Here is a 17,571-nt window from a genome sequence, read left to right as displayed (position 1 = left end):
TTATTTAAAAGAGTTATTTGCTATAATGTGTATATATATATACATATATATATGTATATATATATATATTGTTTTGTATATTGTCACTTAATAAAACAGTGATTTGCATTTAAATTGTCAGTGTTAAAGTGCTTTACAGTGTGGGGTGTCTGTGTGGTTGTTTGAGCTCCGGGGAACCAGGTGCTGGCGCAGAGACCCTGGTAGGTTGAGAGGTGGATGCCTCAGATGTTGGGCTTGAGGTCATTCTGACTTCCATAGAGCCCTTTATCATCATTGATGTGGAGTTAACATCCACCTCAATGCTCTTGGTGGCTTCACAGGGTCCTGCGACAAACAGCTCTGGTTCCCTCTGCTGGTGGTGTGGTGGATCTGAGGGTGAAAGGGATGAAATGGTGTTACTGCATGGCAGAGCGACATACTTTACAGAGCTGAAAAGCTGTGTCTGCTCTGAGAGGTTGTCTGTAGTCTGGGGAGTGGGTGAGGAGGGAGGAGAGGGAAGAGGGGGTGAGGAGGGAGGGGAAACGGAGGGGCAGGCCAAGGATCCGGCCCGGGTTCTCCCCAAACGGTCGAGCACCCTCTGAGAGAGTCGATGGATTTCTACCTGTACTCGACATCTAGGACTACGCTGAGGTAGTGGGGTCTGAGTCACTTCTCCGGGCCCCCCCGCCTCCTCCCTCCCCACGGACGTACAGAGGCTTGGGGGAGTGGGTAGTGCAGTGGGAGGAGAGGAGGGGTAAGGAGAGGTAGGAAGCAAAGAGAGGGGAAGGGGTGGTTTAGGGTTAGGCCAGGGGGGAGACAGGAGACGAGAGGAAGGAGGGAGGTTAGGGTTAGGAGAGTGAAGCAGTGGGATGGTAGGTAAAGGAAGGGCAGTAGGAAGGAGGGGGGAGGTCTGAGTAGGGAGGAGAGGAGGGTGAGGAGAGTGCTGGTAAGGGTTAGGAAGGCTGCCTGATGGTTGAGGCAGAGGAGGGAAGTCCAGGGAGGAGAGCCTGGCCGGTGGAGACCCCCCCTCCACCGAGGGGCCCCTGGTAATGAGGTCCCTCAAGGTTGAAAGGGAGGAGAGGGTGAGTCTCCGTCCGTACCTGACCCGCCCCCATTGGACAGCTCTGTCAGCAGCTTCCTGGTGGAATAGGGGGCAGTTCTTCAACTCCACAGCAATGACTTGGTCGTAATGTGTTTGTAGTATTATCATGTTGTGCATCCAAGTGTCTGTGTTGAGTTTGACTTTGTGAAATGTATTGTCATTAGGTGAAGAGGGTTTGATGAAAGCGGTTAACCGGTTGACTTTGGTCATCATTCCCTGTGGAAAGGTGCCTTTGCTGAGTGTGTTATTGAGGATTTCTGCGTGATGAATGGCCTGTAATAATCTAAAGTATCTCTTTGTTTGTAGGTGGAGTTGTGGTGTAAAGTGTCGCTGTGTTGGATGGGTGTTAGCCCCTAGGGGGAGAGCAGCGGGAGGGTTACTTTTAAAACTCCGCTGCCTCCCCCCTCTAGGGGCTTGAGTCAGTGCTGTGTATCTGTTAGTCAGTGGTATACTCATGATGCTGCGGAGTCAGAGAATCTGTGGAAGGGAATCCCAGCTGATTCCTGCAACCACAGGGCGGAGAGTGTGTCGCCCAGCGGAAGGCACAGGAGGAGGGCCCAGACAGGTGGCGTAAAAACAATGGCGGCAATGGGACACTGTAGTCAAAACAATATATAACAAGGGTTATATGTAAAAACGTATACAGAATGAATATATAAAATATAAAAGACAGAGTGAGAGGAAGGAAATACTAAGAACAATACACGCAGAAATAAAAAAGAGAGGACAGAATAAAAGTAGAGTAAAAGAAGAGGGGGGATAAAAAGGTTTCAGGTGATTATAGTTAAAACCAGCATAAAAAACTCACAGTTTTCCCGGCCTATGGTGGATAAAAGGCGGTTTTGTTCCTCCAGAGAGTTGCGACGGGCAAGGAGCCCGGTGTGCCCCCCCCCGAAGGGGCGCACAGCAGTTTTGTGGCCTCTCCATCCAGAGATAAAAACATGTTTTCAGGTAAAAGCAGGTTTAAAAACAGTAAAAGTCAATAAAAGGCAAGTCTTTGTGGGAGTCCCGGTGGGTGGTGGAGGCTGGTGTCTTCAGTGTGCGCACACTTACTGTAGATCCACTCACTGTGTTGTTGATGGTCCCGGGCTCCTCAGACGCTATTGCTCCTGTTAAAAAACGCTCTGCCTGGAGTTGTTGAAGAGGAATCCTGTGAGGCTGTGGCTGTTAAAAACAATCACTAAAAACGTTTGTAAAAACAAATCAAAAAGTTTAAAAACGAATTGTAAAAACAATTAAAAGGGGTTTAAAAAGGGAGGGTTTCCTCAACGTTTTGCCTATCAGGCTTCTTCAGGAGGAGAGAATGAATGTGAGCTGCCAGGTGGCTGTCCCTTTAGCACATTTTCAGAATGTTGCTTGGAGAATGTTCTTCATTTGTTATCATGTAACATTGAGGGAACGTTTTATAAAGCACATCTTTAATGTGTTACCCAACAACGTCCAAAACACATCCTTAGAATGTTGCAGGCAAAACGTTCCACCTTTGTTAACATATCACATTAAAGGAACATTTTATAAAACACTTTCTGTCATCTTAGGCCTCAATAACATCCTCAAAACATCCTCTGAATGTTGCAGTTAAAACGTTATGTCTTAGTTAACCTTAAACCTTATAGGAACCTTATTTGAAATAATAAACATCCTAAAAAGGTTCTTTGAACATCAGATTAAAACATTTCTTTAAAACATTATTAGAACCTGTAGGTAATGTTAGCCAAAGTTGTGAGAACGTTCCCCGCTAGCTGGGTCCTGACCTTCTACAGGTGCTCCATAGAGAGCATCCTGACCTTCTACAGGTGCACCATAGAGAGGATCCTGACCTTCAGGTGCACCATAGAGAGGATCCTGACCTTCTACAGGTGCACCATAGAGAGCATCCTGACCTTCTACAAGTGCACCATAGAGAGCATCCTGACCTTCTACAGGTGCACCATAGAGAGGATCCTGACCTTCTACAGGTGCACCATAGAGAGCATCCTGACCTTCTACAGGTGCACCATAGAGAGGATCCTGACCATCAGGTGCACCATAGAGAGCATCCTGACCTTCTACAGGTGCACCATAGAGAGGATCCTGACCTTCTACAGGTGCACCATAGAGAGCATCCTGACCTTCTACAGGTGCACCATAGAGAGCATCCTGACCTTCTACAGGTGCACCATAGAGAGGATCCTGACCTTCTACAGGTGCACCATAGAGAGCATCCTGACCTTCTACAGGTGCACCATAGAGAGCATCCTGACCTTCAGGTGCTCCATAGAGAGCATCCTGACCTTCAGGTGCACCATAGAGAGCATCCTGACCTTCTACAGGTGCACCATAGAGAGCATCCTGACCTTCTACAGGTGCACCATAGAGAGCATCCTGACCTTCTACAGGTGCACCATAGAGAGGATCCTGACCTTCTACAGGTGCACCATAGAGAGCATCCTGACCTTCTACAAGTGCACCATAGAGAGCATCCTGACCTTCTACAGGTGCACCATAGAGAGGATCCTGACCTTCTACAGGTGCACCATAGAGAGCATCCTGACCTTCTACAGGTGCACCATAGAGAGCATCCTGACCCTCTACAGGTGCACCATAGAGAGGATCCTGACCTTCTACAGGTGCACCATAGAGAGGGTCCTGACCTTCTACAGGTGCACCATAGAGAGCATCCTGACCTTCTACAGGTGCACCATAGAGAGGATCCTGACCATCTACAGGTGCACCATAGAGAGCATCCTGACCTTCTACAGGTGCACCATAGAGAGGATCCTGACCTTCTACAGGTGCACCATAGAGAGCATCCTGACCTTCTACAGGTGCACCATAGAGAGCATCCTGACCTTCAGGTGCTCCATAGAGAGCATCCTGACCTTCAGGTGCACCATAGAGAGCATCCTGACCTTATACAGGTGCACCATAGAGAGCATCCTGACCTTCTACAGGTGCACCATAGAGAGCATCCTGACCTTCTACAGGTGCACCATAGAGAGCATCCTGACCTTCTACAGGTGCACCATAGAGAGGATCCTGACCTTCTGCAGGTGCACCATAGAGAGGGTCCTGACCTTCTACAGGTGCACCATAGAGAGCATCCTGACCTTCTACAGGTGCACCATAGAGAGGATCCTGACCTTCTGCAGGTGCACCATAGAGAGGGTCCTGACCTTCTACAGGTGCACCATAGAGAGCATCCTGACCTTCTACAGGTGCACCATAGAGAGGATCCTGACCATCTACAGGTGCACCATAGAGAGCATCCTGACCTTCTACAGGTGCACCATAGAGAGGATCCTGACCTTCTACAGGTGCACCATAGAGAGCATCCTGACCTTCTACAGGTGCACCATAGAGAGCATCCTGACCTTCTACAGGTGCACCATAGAGAGCATCCTGACCTTCTACAGGTGCACCATAGAGAGGATCCTGACCTTCTGCAGGTGCACCATAGAGAGGGTCCTGACCTTCTACAGGTGCACCATAGAGAGCATCCTGACCTTCTACAGGTGCACCATAGAGAGGATCCTGACCATCTACAGGTGCACCATAGAGAGCATCCTGACCTTCTACAGGTGCACCATAGAGAGGATCCTGACCTTCTACAGGTGCACCATAGAGAGGATCCTGACCTTCTACAGGTGCACCATAGAGAGCATCCTGACCTTCTACAGGTGCACCATAGAGAGCATCCTGACCTTCAGGTGCTCCATAGAGAGCATCCTGACCTTCAGGTGCACCATAGAGAGCATCCTGACCTTCAGGTGCTCCATAGAGAGCATCCTGACCTTCAGGTGCACCATAGAGAGCATCCTGACCTTCTACAGGTGCACCATAGAGAGCATCCTGACCTTCTACAGGTGCACCATAGAGAGGATCCTGACCTCCTACAGGTGCACCATAGAGAGGATCCTGACCTTCTACAGGTGCACCATAGAGAGCATCCTGACCTTCTACAGGTGCACCATAGAGAGGATCCTGACCTTCTACAGGTGCACCATAGAGAGCATCCTGACCTTCTACAGGTGCACCATAGAGAGCATCCTGACCTTCTACAGGTGCACCATAGAGAGCATCCTGACTGGCTGCATCACGGCCTGGTACGGCAGCTGCACCGCCCTCAACCGTAAGGCTTTACAGAGGGTGGTGAAAACTGCACAGCACATCACCAGGACGGAGCTGCCATCCATGGAGGACCTCTACTCCCAGCGGATCAGGAAGAAAGCCCTCAGGATTATAAAAGACCCCCATCACCCCAGCCACAAACTGGTCTGTCTGCTGCCGTCTGGCAGGCGGTACCGCAGCATCAGGACTAAAACCACCAGACTCAGGGACAGTTTCATCCCACAGGCCATAAGACTGTTAAACACCTGAACTTGAAACAACATCCATAACATTCATCTGGCTGCTACTTAGAAATGATTTATCTATTTACCTAATATATCATATTCCAATAACTTGCATATAGACTCTTATTGCACTATTTCACTATTTCACTTTTTTAAACTATTTTTCTTTTTCTATTTACTATTTACTTGCACTATATTTTTCTGTTTATCTGTTTTATTGTGTTGCACTGTTGGAGGAGCCTGTGACCTAAGATTTTCATCGTCATAACTACACTGTAGCTATGTTCGTATGACAAATAAAAACCTTGAACCTTGAACCTTGAATTTATTTGAAAAGTGGGCTTACTAACACATGAAGACTACTGTGTTATATAGGCTCACATATATATTTAAGAAGTACAATATAAGACAAGCACGAGTTTCAGGTGGGGGCCATATATCATTATACTTTAAGAATTGGCTGAGGGCCAATTAGAAATGGACAACGGGCCGCATTTGGCCCCCGGGCCGTAGTTTGGACACCCCTGGGTTTTGATGCCGGCACCCTAAAGCTTTGCCTCCGTCCCCTCCTGGCAAACTCTCTGGATTCCTGCCCACCTTCTTCACCTGGACCACACTCTGGACCAAGCATCCCCCCCCCCTGTGGACTCACCCTGCCTGGCTCTGCTCAACCCCTCTGCCTCTACCTTTAAGTATTCTTAAAACATATGTTTTCAACCGCTCTCAGTGCTTTGTGTTCTGAATTTGGGTTCAATCAGTTATCCAGCCTAACAGGAGCTGGCTGACATGGTGCACAGTGGCACATGCTCTACTGAACATAATAATGTCATGATATGTCATTCTATCCATACATGTACTACAGTATCTTCTTCATAATCTATCTATTGTTGATTTGAGAGATTTATTGTTGACATGTTGTTACGTGTGCTGAGGACGAGCTCTGTATTTGATTTACTATAAAGATCAGACTTTATTTGGATTCAAGAGAGCAGATCACATTACATTATGTTATTATCAGTATATCCTCAGTTCATATTATTGTCAGGATTGGGGAAAAATAGGACCCAAATGCAGTAAAAGGACTAAAAGGTCATTGAACAAAAGTGAGCTTTATTTCCCAAAGCTGAATGACAAAAGAAAACAAGGAACAACTTAACATACCAAAACCGGGGGAGTACGAGGAAGGATCAGGACAAAAGACCTCAGGAACAAACATGGAGCGTGACAGGTAGCATGGACAAGAGCAAAGAGACTAACAGGTATCATAGACGAGAAACGACGACAAACAGACATGGAGCACAGGGGAAGACAAGACTAAATACACAGAAGGGTAATCACAGGACAAGACACAGCTGGGCAGGGGAGGCAGAAACACAAGGGCAACAGGTGAACACAATCAGACAATCAGACACGTCAGGGGCAACAGGTGAACACAATCAGACACACAGGGGCAACAGGTGAACACAATCAGACACACAGGGGCAACAGGTGAACACAATCAGACAATCAGACACACAGGGTCAACAGGTGAACACAATCAGACAATCAGACACACCAGGGGTGTTTCTCAATGTCGAGTAAAGCTGCTCCAGAGCCACTATTTCAAGCATACTACGTCATCGAGTGCCGCCGAAGGACTGTTCCAATGTCCAGCATACTTGGAATTCTACAGAGCCCGGCGTACTTCGTTTGGAGACATTTCGAGGCTGCACATGTGTAGACTCCGCGGTCTTAAAATCCCCACAATGCTTTGCGCACGGACCAATTTCCCCAAATCTGTGGCGGAAAATGTAAGGCGGGGCCTCTCATATGACGCACACCTGCACACTTGCTCGCCTGTTCCACTCTTTGGTCGTTTCTCAATGTTGAGTACAGTCAGGCAGTGGCTCAGTCAGTAGGGGCTTGGACTGGGAGCTGTAGGGTCGCCGGTTCAAGTCCCCGACCAGACCTAAAATGTGGAGTGTGGACTGCTACTTGGAGAGGTCCCAGTTCACCTCCTGCCCTGCTGTGGTGCCCTTGAGCAAGGCACCGGACACCCCCCTTCCCCCCTCACTCCCATTGCTCCCCGGGCGCTGTACAATAGCCGCCCACTGCTCCTAGTACTAGACTCCTGGTTCTAGGAAAAGCAGAGAACACATTTCACTGTGTGCTGTCTGCTCTGCATGTGTGACCATTAAAGAGGGTTTCATCCCTCCCAATTCTATTCTACCTGCTGCAGAGCCACTATTTCAAGTATACTACGTCATCGAGTGGCGCAGAATGCTGGGCATTTAACATGCATTTAAACAGTCCTTCGGCGCCACTTGATGCCGTAGTATACTTGAAATAGTGGCGCTGCAGCAGGTTTACTCGACATTGAGAAGCGGCCTTTGTTTTCCGAATCCCAGGAAGTATTCTCGCTTCTGAAGCAAGTGACTTGGAAGACATGTGCTACCAAGCAAGCGTACTCGACATTGAGAAACACACCAGGGAAACTAAAGACAGGAAGGCAAACACAGGAAGTAGGACCAGACAAGACACAAGGAGGAAAACATTTCAAAATAAAAGGTAGAAAATGAAAACAACAATCCAAAACCATGACAATTATAGCAAGGCCAAATTAACTGTTTTGATGTATATAATACAGTGTATAATATAAACTGTATTTTAACAAACTGTGCAAAGAGATAACTACAACAGCGTATTAAGGCAAAGGGAAATAAACGAATTAAAATAGAGGGGGGTAATATATAGAGAAGAAAAGTGGTATACTGTATATATATATGAGTAAAAAAATGAATATTATGATGATGATCATTTCAATGAATGGCTGCTTTGTAACGCCAAGCAGCAAATAGCCGCTGAAACACTGTGGGAAACTTCACATGACTATCTAAAGGAGATTTTTTTATTTACATTATATTGATTTGGTAAATAAAATAAAGCGTTTATTCAGCTGAGTAAAGTACTTTATTATTGCTGGACATTTTTATTGGAAGAATTTTACAAAGACTAGGGAGAAGTGCTTTAAACTCATAACTCATTCATAATCTTTATACAACATAAAAAGGGACCTGAGAGCATGGCTATGCTTTGATTTGAGATAACACATTTTCACACAATTAAAGTACCTCATTAGGGCCAAATGTCTTTACATGACACTTCCCCCATCTGAGTGTGTTACATCCAGGAGTGCAATAAGTCATCACACTGTGCTCCTCACAATTCTGAGTTTAAAGGTAAAAAATAAAGCACACAGTATATTCATTCAAATTATTTGTCTTACTCTTATAAGGTATATTACAGAGGAGTTATTTCTTTTATCATGATTTGGATGTCCATGAAGATTTTCCCATCTTGCTAAGCTGCATCAGAAAGGACAGAAAGAGCCTGAATCATGTTAGGCTAACTGCAGCTCTGATTGGATCTTCCCATCCCTCACTCAGGAGAAGGAGCTGGTATAGTGAGAGCACCAGGTGAATGTTTGTAGGTGAGTTTCTCTCCTCTGGCAACACAGCTGACCTTCACTGTCTTGTGCAGCTTTACAAGGCCATCAGAGTCCATGTGATCAGCAACAAGGCAGCGAGACAAGAGGATGTGCTGCCACAAAGAGCTCCATTTTGGCAAGAGCATTGTGTCAGGACGGGTAAACCTCTGTCCTGTCTGTCCCTCTCATGGGTTCTCCTCCTTCCTCCTTCCTTCTCCTTCTCTGTCTCCCCCTTCCACCTCTCCCTGAGCTCCTGTCTGCCAGCAGGTGGAGACAGAGACAGGGAGAGGTCGTCCAGCACAGGTGAGGACAAGGACGGGTCAGGGCAGTCCAGCCAGTCTGCACTGGAGGATCGAGGGTACCCGTCCTGCACTGGGGAGCCTGGAAACAGGAACTTCCAGTAGGAGTCTCCTTTGAAGAGATAGACCGAGCCTGCAGAAGAGGGAGAGAATCAACAGCCTGGATATGATAAAGGTAATTGTATTCTAGTCAATAAACAACAAGCTCAAGTCACTACAAAGGGCAGCAGATTTGCCAACATTTTTTGCTGAGTTGCATACGATTTAAACATATAAGGGAGGCTGTGGTGCAGTGGACTAGTGCGTTGGTGTTCGGATCAGGAGAGCACAGGTTCAAACCCCACTGCAGTCAGCATGTCGTTGTGTCCCTGAGACACTTCACCCCAAATTGCTCCTGTGGGGATTGCCCACAGTATTGAGTATGTAAGTCGCTTTGCATAAAAGCGTCTAACAAGTAACATGTAATGTAATGTAATATAAAATAGCATAAAAGAGAGATCTACAGAAAATAGAGCCTTATCCTAGTTGTTAAGCCCTGAGCCTGTTTTCCAGGTATCAGGCTCGAAAAATGACATTCCCAGAACAAATGACCATAACTACACTTCTAAAAGGGGAACATTTATAGTATTTTTTCTCAAAGTAATGATAAACCTGTGAGTTGAATGTAGAAGAGTCAGAATCAATATAGATGTTTTTTATTTTAAAGTATTCAGATTGAACATAGTAAAGAAATGTAAATTATTGTGTCCGTCCAAAATAAACACATTACTTGTAGTGAAAACCACCCTTGAATGATGAGATAGTAGACTAAAAGCTTTAGGAATCCAAACTATAACATCTAATAAGTACCCTGTATCAGGATTGATGCAAAACAAGTTAAATCAGACCTTTTTTAGAGAGATTTAGCAAAAAGAAAAACACTTCTGGGGTCATTTGGGTGGATTTGACCTATCTCTGGCCCCCCTTGGTCGATTTTGATGATTGACATCTCTTTATAACCGCTAGAGCCAATGGAATCGAGGGGAACTTCCACATACACACACACGTTACCAAATAAGGAGTGAGAGTGACGCGTAGCCAAAACCGGAAGCTGCGATACAGTCTGGTGGCTACCATTAGCAGCTAATATTTATTCTCCGATTTTTGCATAAAAATTGAATGATGGATTATCAATAATTTTTTCAAAGTGACAGACACATTGGATTAACCTATGGATTAACCTTCAGCTGCGTTTTTTCTCGTTTTAATGCCATTGAACACGACTTTTGATCAGAATAACAGCTAAGGTGAGCATATCTCCGTGTTTTGCTACATAAAGCTACGTCGTGTGTTGTCTGTATTTTCTTCCCCTGTCGCGAGTTTTGATCGCTCAGTGATAATAGTTCTATAATCTGTGGAATCTCAGTTTGCTAGCTAAGCTTGTTTGTGCAGATCCAATAAGTATATCGATCGATTTATACCTAGAGTTTTGTGCTAAGTGCGTTGGCATGTTTTCGCTCAGGGCTCATTTAGACCCTTCTTGTGAGACTTGTGTTTTGTTTCGGTAAAAATGGTTCGTATCATCAGTTAGCTGAGTTTCTTCCCGTTAGGAGGGTATGACACATTCATAGTTTTTTAAATATTAAGAAGCCCTGAGACACAGTGTAGTGAAAAACAAAAAGACCCGCCGAGGGGGTCTTTGGGGCTTAACAGGTTAACAAAGTTTTAAAGTGAAGAAAGGGTTAAGACAATAATAGTTCACTAATATAAGGATTTGTATTTCATGCCTGTAAACTGCAGATTGATGTATGTATAAATTAGTAGGTAGTTAGTTTGAACACAGTAGTAAATATTTGAATTCATGAGGGAAAGAAATAACTCAGTTACTCATCAGAATGACAAGAATGGCTGGCCCACTTGAACAATCGGACTGTGTCAGAATCGCATAGAAAAAGAAGAATATGAATATGACGGTGGAAAATGTGCTCTAATGTTCAAAAAGCTCTTAATTTTTTTCTCATACTGCCTGTGCTGCAGCACCTCTTTTCACCCTCTGTCTGAAACCAGAGCCCAGTCTGCTCTGATTGGTTAGCCGGCAAAGCTCTGTTGTGATTGGTCAACCGCTTAGAGATGTCCCACCCCTTAGCCTTTAACGTATAATGTTTGCTGGAGCACTAGCAAGAAGCTCAAAAATCTAAATACTCATAATAAGGCCTTTTCAATATGATCCACCTCAGAATGCTGAGAATACGGTGTGCTTCGCCCCCCCCCCCCCCCCAGGGGTGATGTCATAGCCACGAACCCTACACATGTAAATATAAAGATATATGTGTCATTGATGTAAGGCTCCTGGGATGGGCAGTTCAGGTTATTAGGTGTGTTATTACCTGTGACCACATTTCTTTAACCTAACCATTATTTAACTTGTATTGGCAGGTGGAAAAGGGCAGGCACATCTGTACACACACACACTCAGAGATGATCGGCGCCCTCACCCTCGCTGTCTGTGGTGATGCCACTCACTCCCTCTCTGAGGAGCTGAGTCCAGTCGTCTTCTTGCTTCTCTTCCTCAGCGTTTGCCATGTTTCCCCACACAGGACCCTCCTCTGGGTCCCAGACAAGACCCCACCTCTCTGCTGCTGCTTCCTCCACTTTGTCTGCTCCATCTAAGCTCAGCCCCATCCTGAGGGAGGAGAGGGGCTGAGGGAAGCCCTCCTGGAGCGACAGATCTCTGAACAGCCAGAACTGAGAACCTGCAGCAAGACACAGTTGGAGATGTCAATCTTTTATGAATCAACTTTGTAACTGATCCATTTATTCATTCATGCTTTTCATAAGTAAGTCTCAGTTGAAGAATAATCCTGTATAAGTTGAATAAAGTATAATTAATATCATGTATTAACATTATTATACCACTGATAAAGATGATGGCATGATCTGAGGGTCTCTCCAGCACAGCATGCAGCTGAGGCAGGTCAGGAGGTAGACCCCTCCAGAGCCTCCTGACTGAGGCCCCCTGACTCGATACCAAGCCCCCACCATTGACTCGCCACATAGTCAGACCTGGATGGAGAATAAGGAACAGTGATGCAAGGTATCAGTGCCAGACAGTTGTCATCTTCACAACATGAATGTCTTTTTTCCATTTGTGCACTCAGACCTTTGAAGAAGAAAGTCTCTCCTCGGATCCTTGCCACTGCATCAAAGCTGGTGTTACAGCGGTCTATGAAGGGGCTGAGGGGGACACCTTCAGTCAGTACTTCACAATTATTAGAACCTTATGTTGTGTTCATTTTTTCTTATTCGAAGTGCATCTACTGTGACTGAGAAGAGAATTAGCAATACACCATTCAATGCATTATGAAGCAGCAGTATTACAAAGTCACTTCTTTGACAGACAGGAAGCCAGGGCAAAAACCTCAGAGTTTTTCTGTGGTTTTAACATTGATGACGGAGCTGAGTTCAGACTTTTAATCATTTGTCGTTAGTTGAAAAATACCTCAGTTTATCTTTATTTAATTAAAGAAAATTATGATATCCAATCATTGCTTTTTTCAATGCACTCACTCAGTGCTTGTATTGGAATCATAGTGGGGAAATTGTTGTGGACATTTTACTTGTCACCTGCATAGTTAAGGAAACTTATTTTGATGTTATCCATTTTCTGAGCCTGTGGAGAGAAGGGGACCCAGGATGGAGCCTTGAGGAACTTCACATGTCATATTTGACAGCTAAGATTTGTAATATAGAAACAGAGTAGTCCTCAAATCAGTAAAGAAGGACGAACCAGTTTTCCAGCTGGTCTAGTAATATGCTATGGTTGATGTTTTTAATATCTTGTAAGTCATACCCATATTTGTGATGATGGTGGTGACCTCTGTGGCGAAGCTGAGGGTCCGGGGTGAGGCGTGGAGCATCAGTGGCCAGCAGCTGGCTCCTTTTCCCTAAATCAGAAGATCAAATCTAATCAGATATTATATATACAATAATGATGTAGCATAAAAATGCTCACAATGTTATGCTCAACAGCTGCTGATTGGCCCGGAGAAGCATAATGAATTTAGAAAAACATCGCAGTCACACATTTTCTCACAGTGAATGTCTTTCTTTGGAAACTTAAGTCTTAACAATACATGGCTTTGACTTTTCAGCATATTGTGGAGGATAAACCCGTCTGTACTTCCTCGATAACAAACAACTGGTTCAACGTTGTCCTCATTTAGCCATGCACGCTATGTGGCCATTTTTACTATCTGAATATGTTAAGTCCTAATAATGAATTCATTATGTCTTCTTTCTATGGTGGTGTTGTGATGCTAGACTATATTTGGTTCTTGATATAATATATGCATCCTCGTGTGCCAACCATGCATTTGCACCCTTTATTCTCATTGTAGACAATCTGGTGTTTAAACTCAGCTGTGAGAAAGGTCTACTTTTGCCTTACCATAGAGCTGAGTGATGTGCTCCAGATCTTGAGCTCCCAGGCGGTAGTGGAGAGGGTCTCCGGCGGGCCCCTGGTAGTACGGCCTCATCACTGAGTTGCGAGACGAGGAGTGAGCAAGGCCCAGAGCATGGCCAAACTCATGGACCAGCACTGTGAACAGGTCGGTACCCTCAGAGGCTGGGGGGGAAGAAGAGAGGAAAGCCATGAGCTAATGAGAAGCTGTGGGGGGATTATGGTCCTAATGTCTTTCACTTTGGATTTGGAGCGATTGTGACAGGTGTAATGACTATTATGGCCAACATATATTGTTAACCTGGCTGTCTAAAGGCCCACTCCTCCTCTGCATCCAGATGGACTCCTCCGGCCCGGGCAGCGTCTGATGGGAAGAAAGCATGGCCGACTGCACCTCCTGCCCCGTCAAAGGGATAGCCATCTCCGTGGTAACCATGGAGGAAGTCTACCTGTAGGTCTGCTGCCTGTGGGCTGCCCACCTGAACACAGAGGGCAACAGAAGGGACATGATGGTGATCAATGTGTATGTCCTCACATGGCTCACTCTGTAGGAAACTCACACCTGTCATGAATTCAGCATCAGATATAAATACCCACCTCATGGAACTCCAGAGGAGTTGGCTCTGCCCACACTCTCAGAGCATAGAACACCAGGGAGCGAATGGTTTCCCGGGACAGATGTGAGGAGGAGGGGTATGAACGCAACCTGTACAAAGTGTGTTTGAGTGAGTAAGAGAGAGACAGAGGGAAAGACACACACACTTGACTTTGAATAACTATAAAATACACATGTTTGTTCCAGTTTGCAGATCATAATATGGTATAATTTAAGATAGCTTCATTTGAACCAACCTCCAGTTAATGCTCCTGCGTGTCCACATGGAGAGGGCCCTTTTCCTCCTTCTCCTCATGTTGCCTCTCTCTTGGTTGGTCGCTGGTTTGTCTTGGTCCTCCTGGTCAGGCAGGGAGCAGCGTGGACTCCTCATCAACGCATTTGTCTCTTCATCTGGACACACCAAATCATAGAAGAACCAGAGGAGACAGTATGATTCACATGCAGAAGACCAGGTTCAGGAAGGACGAGGCTGACCGTGTGTTGCATCTTAAAGGTCTCCTATCATGCCAAATGCACTTTTTGATGTCTTTTATACATAAATATGTGTCCCTGGTGTATCAGGAGACTCACAAAGTGTCAGCAAATAAAACCCTCTCTCTTTTCCTCCGTACCCAAAACGGGGGAACAACGGTGCTGATCCAGATTTGCGTCCGATATGACGTAATATCTGAAATGTGGGCTGGCTTTACGCCCACGGCCCTATCAGAAACGTCTCTATCAGAATCAAAGCGCGACGTGTTTTGGAAGTAATATGGTCTTTGTTTACATTAGCAAGCATCGCTAACACTCAGAGCTAACCTGTACTGGAGAGAGTATGTGTAAAGAAGCAGGAAATAAAAAAAGGAACTCACCTTGTGGTAAACCTGAGAGAGAGAAAGCATTTGAGCTCCATACTGTTTCAGAAATAATCCTTGATGTGGTTTAGAACATGATATGGCGTTTAATCACGGGAGCATTTAGCTGAGTATCTGCCGGTAGAATTCTCCTGCATGAGCTCCCCCCCATCTCAAAGCTAGGGACCCAGAATCAGCACTTTAGTAACAGGGTTGAAATAGAGGGGCATGAGGCATGGCTACAATGGGTGATCTGTTTGGTATTTTGAGCAAAACACTTCATAGACATGTTTTTTATATATTTTCTGAGACCTATGCTATATGCCTAAAAATAGTATAATAGGAGACCTTTAAAGCAAAGCATTTAGCCTTCCACCGTGTTAACCTCACCTACAACTCCAGTGTCTTTGAGGCCTGCAAACCTCTGCATGGCCCTCACAGCGTTAGTGACAGCTGTCCAGGCCTGCAGCTGCCCAGTGGAGGGGTCTGAGGGTGGGAGGTAGCCATACTTCATCAACCAATCCTATGAGAAGAAAATAATGTTACTCCGACTGCTGTTATAGATGCACCTGCATTGAGTAGTAAAAGCAAAGGATTATAATCAGGTCTATGTCCATGCACAACATTTTGAAACACTTGAAAAACAAATACAAGTAAAACTGGCTTTATTTGTTAGAATAGGATTTGTGTTAAATAAAACTCTTAAATAAAACTCTTCAGTTTTATTGCCATAAAAATACCTCTCCAGTATAGCTAGCTAACAAGCTAATTTAGCTAGGCGCCGTCTTTTCAGACAGAGTATCCACAGTGTGTCAAAAAGAGATGACCTTTCCATGTTCTCTGTATGGAGTCAGGTCAATATCAATATTCATGAATGCACACAGGACTCATTGTTTTGTTTTATAAATACATGAATGTTATTGCATCAATGCATGCTCTGTAAGATCTTGGCATGTATGATTCAAGATTCAAAGGTTTTATTGTCATATGCACAAAGCTACAGTGGCAATGAAATTCTTCTGACCTGAGCTCCTCCAACAATGCAACATATATATTAAAATACAAAAATACAAAATAAAAAGTTGTGCAAAAGGTCTATATGCTATATGCTTTCTGCATTGTGGTCTTCACATTAACCCTTTTTGTGATTTCATTCAATAGTTTGTACGTTTGCTGTATGTACATCATCAGGTGAGTTGGACTGACTCGGACCCAAATTCAAATCTAGTCTAGAGTTAAATTGGTGAAAGTCAATCTATGTTCATGCGTTTACTTTACCACCAGTTTGGTGCCCTCATCTTCAGTGGGTGTCACAGGTGCAGAGGAGGGTGTGGGGGTCACATCAGCAGTAGAAGATGTTTGCATCCATCCATTGCTCAGACACAAAAAGATGATCCACATCTTCATCTTGGCAGCATTTTCTTTTGGCTCAAATATTTACTTTGAAATCTTTAGCACCATTTGTAAATCCATCTGAGGTCATTCTCCATCCCTGTAGGGAAAACAAGTTCATTATACATCAATTATTCCATGTCACTTGTTAGACGCTTTTATCCAAAGCGACTTACATACATTCAGTACTGTGGACAATCCCCACAGGAGCAATGTGGGGTGAAGTGTCTCAGGGACACAACGACATGCTGACTGCAGTGGGACTCGAACCTGCTATCCTCTGATTCGAAGATCAGCGCACTAACCCACTGAGCCACAGCCTCCCGGAAATGGAAATGTTATTACAAATGAGGCCAATATTGGTAATACAAGAACATGTTAAAGTAATTGTTGGTAGAATATTAAGCAAGACAGAAGACACATTCCCTATTGAGTGTTATCAGCCCATGTAATGGCTGTTATTTCTGTTATGATGTTCTCTCTACTAGTATATTAATCCTGACTGGCCAAACTGCATGTATGACGGCAGGTTATGAAAGTGAAATGGCTGCGGTTTTGAACCTGTGGTTAAAGTTGTGGATTCAAACAAAACGACTATGTTGTTATGTATAAAAAAAGATCAATGGTTGTGCTAAAACAAATATGTTTGTTATATCAGTTAAGTTTCATATGTCGGACTACGGAACCTACTCGAAATGTAGCAGGCAGCTTCCATGAGGCTGATTCCTGTTGAGACAGCCGTTCAACAGACTGACAACATCTTTATGGATTAAACCTGTTATTAATATTTGTTGGGCCATGGAGCAACCTTATCATTCATATGGACTGCTCTTTGAGTCGACCAGTTCTTTTAGCTGTTTCTAGTTTCCATGAACTCCTGAGAAAAATGTATGTCTCTTTATATTAGTCCAAAATGCTTTAGAATGTTCACCATAGTCTCTAACTGTGTCAGTCTGCTGCTTTTCTTCATCTGCAGGTAGTGGACAATGTACCTTTGCAGTGTACAGCTTTTCACAGCTGTCTGCTGCGGCTGAAAACCAGTGAACGAAAACAATGACAAAGCAGCCGGACAGAGAGAAGCTTTGAGTAGCTGCATATTCAGGTAGAGTCAT

General features: G+C 44.7%; 1 protein-coding gene across 1 annotated transcript; it reads right to left on the bottom strand.

Moving 5' to 3' along the window:
* Positions 1-8,936: 8,936 nt before the first annotated feature.
* On the bottom strand, positions 8,937-16,474 carry mmp17b (matrix metallopeptidase 17b). Its single transcript, XM_034115704.1, has 11 exons — positions 16,346-16,474; positions 15,458-15,590; positions 14,471-14,624; positions 14,216-14,324; positions 13,920-14,097; positions 13,607-13,783; positions 13,010-13,103; positions 12,320-12,393; positions 12,073-12,222; positions 11,655-11,912; positions 8,937-9,313 (listed from the first exon to the last, which is right to left on the bottom strand). Exons 1-11 carry the CDS (start codon positions 16,472-16,474, stop codon positions 8,937-8,939), a joined length of 1,833 nt encoding a protein of 610 aa, XP_033971595.1.
* Positions 16,475-17,571: the final 1,097 nt, after the last annotated feature.

The sequence above is a fragment of the Trematomus bernacchii genome, unplaced genomic scaffold (assembly GCF_902827165.1).
Source record: "Trematomus bernacchii unplaced genomic scaffold, fTreBer1.1, whole genome shotgun sequence".
NCBI lineage: Eukaryota > Metazoa > Chordata > Actinopteri > Perciformes > Nototheniidae > Trematomus > Trematomus bernacchii.
Note: the sequence above shows the minus strand (reverse complement) of the source record. Positions and strands in the feature narration are given on the sequence as shown.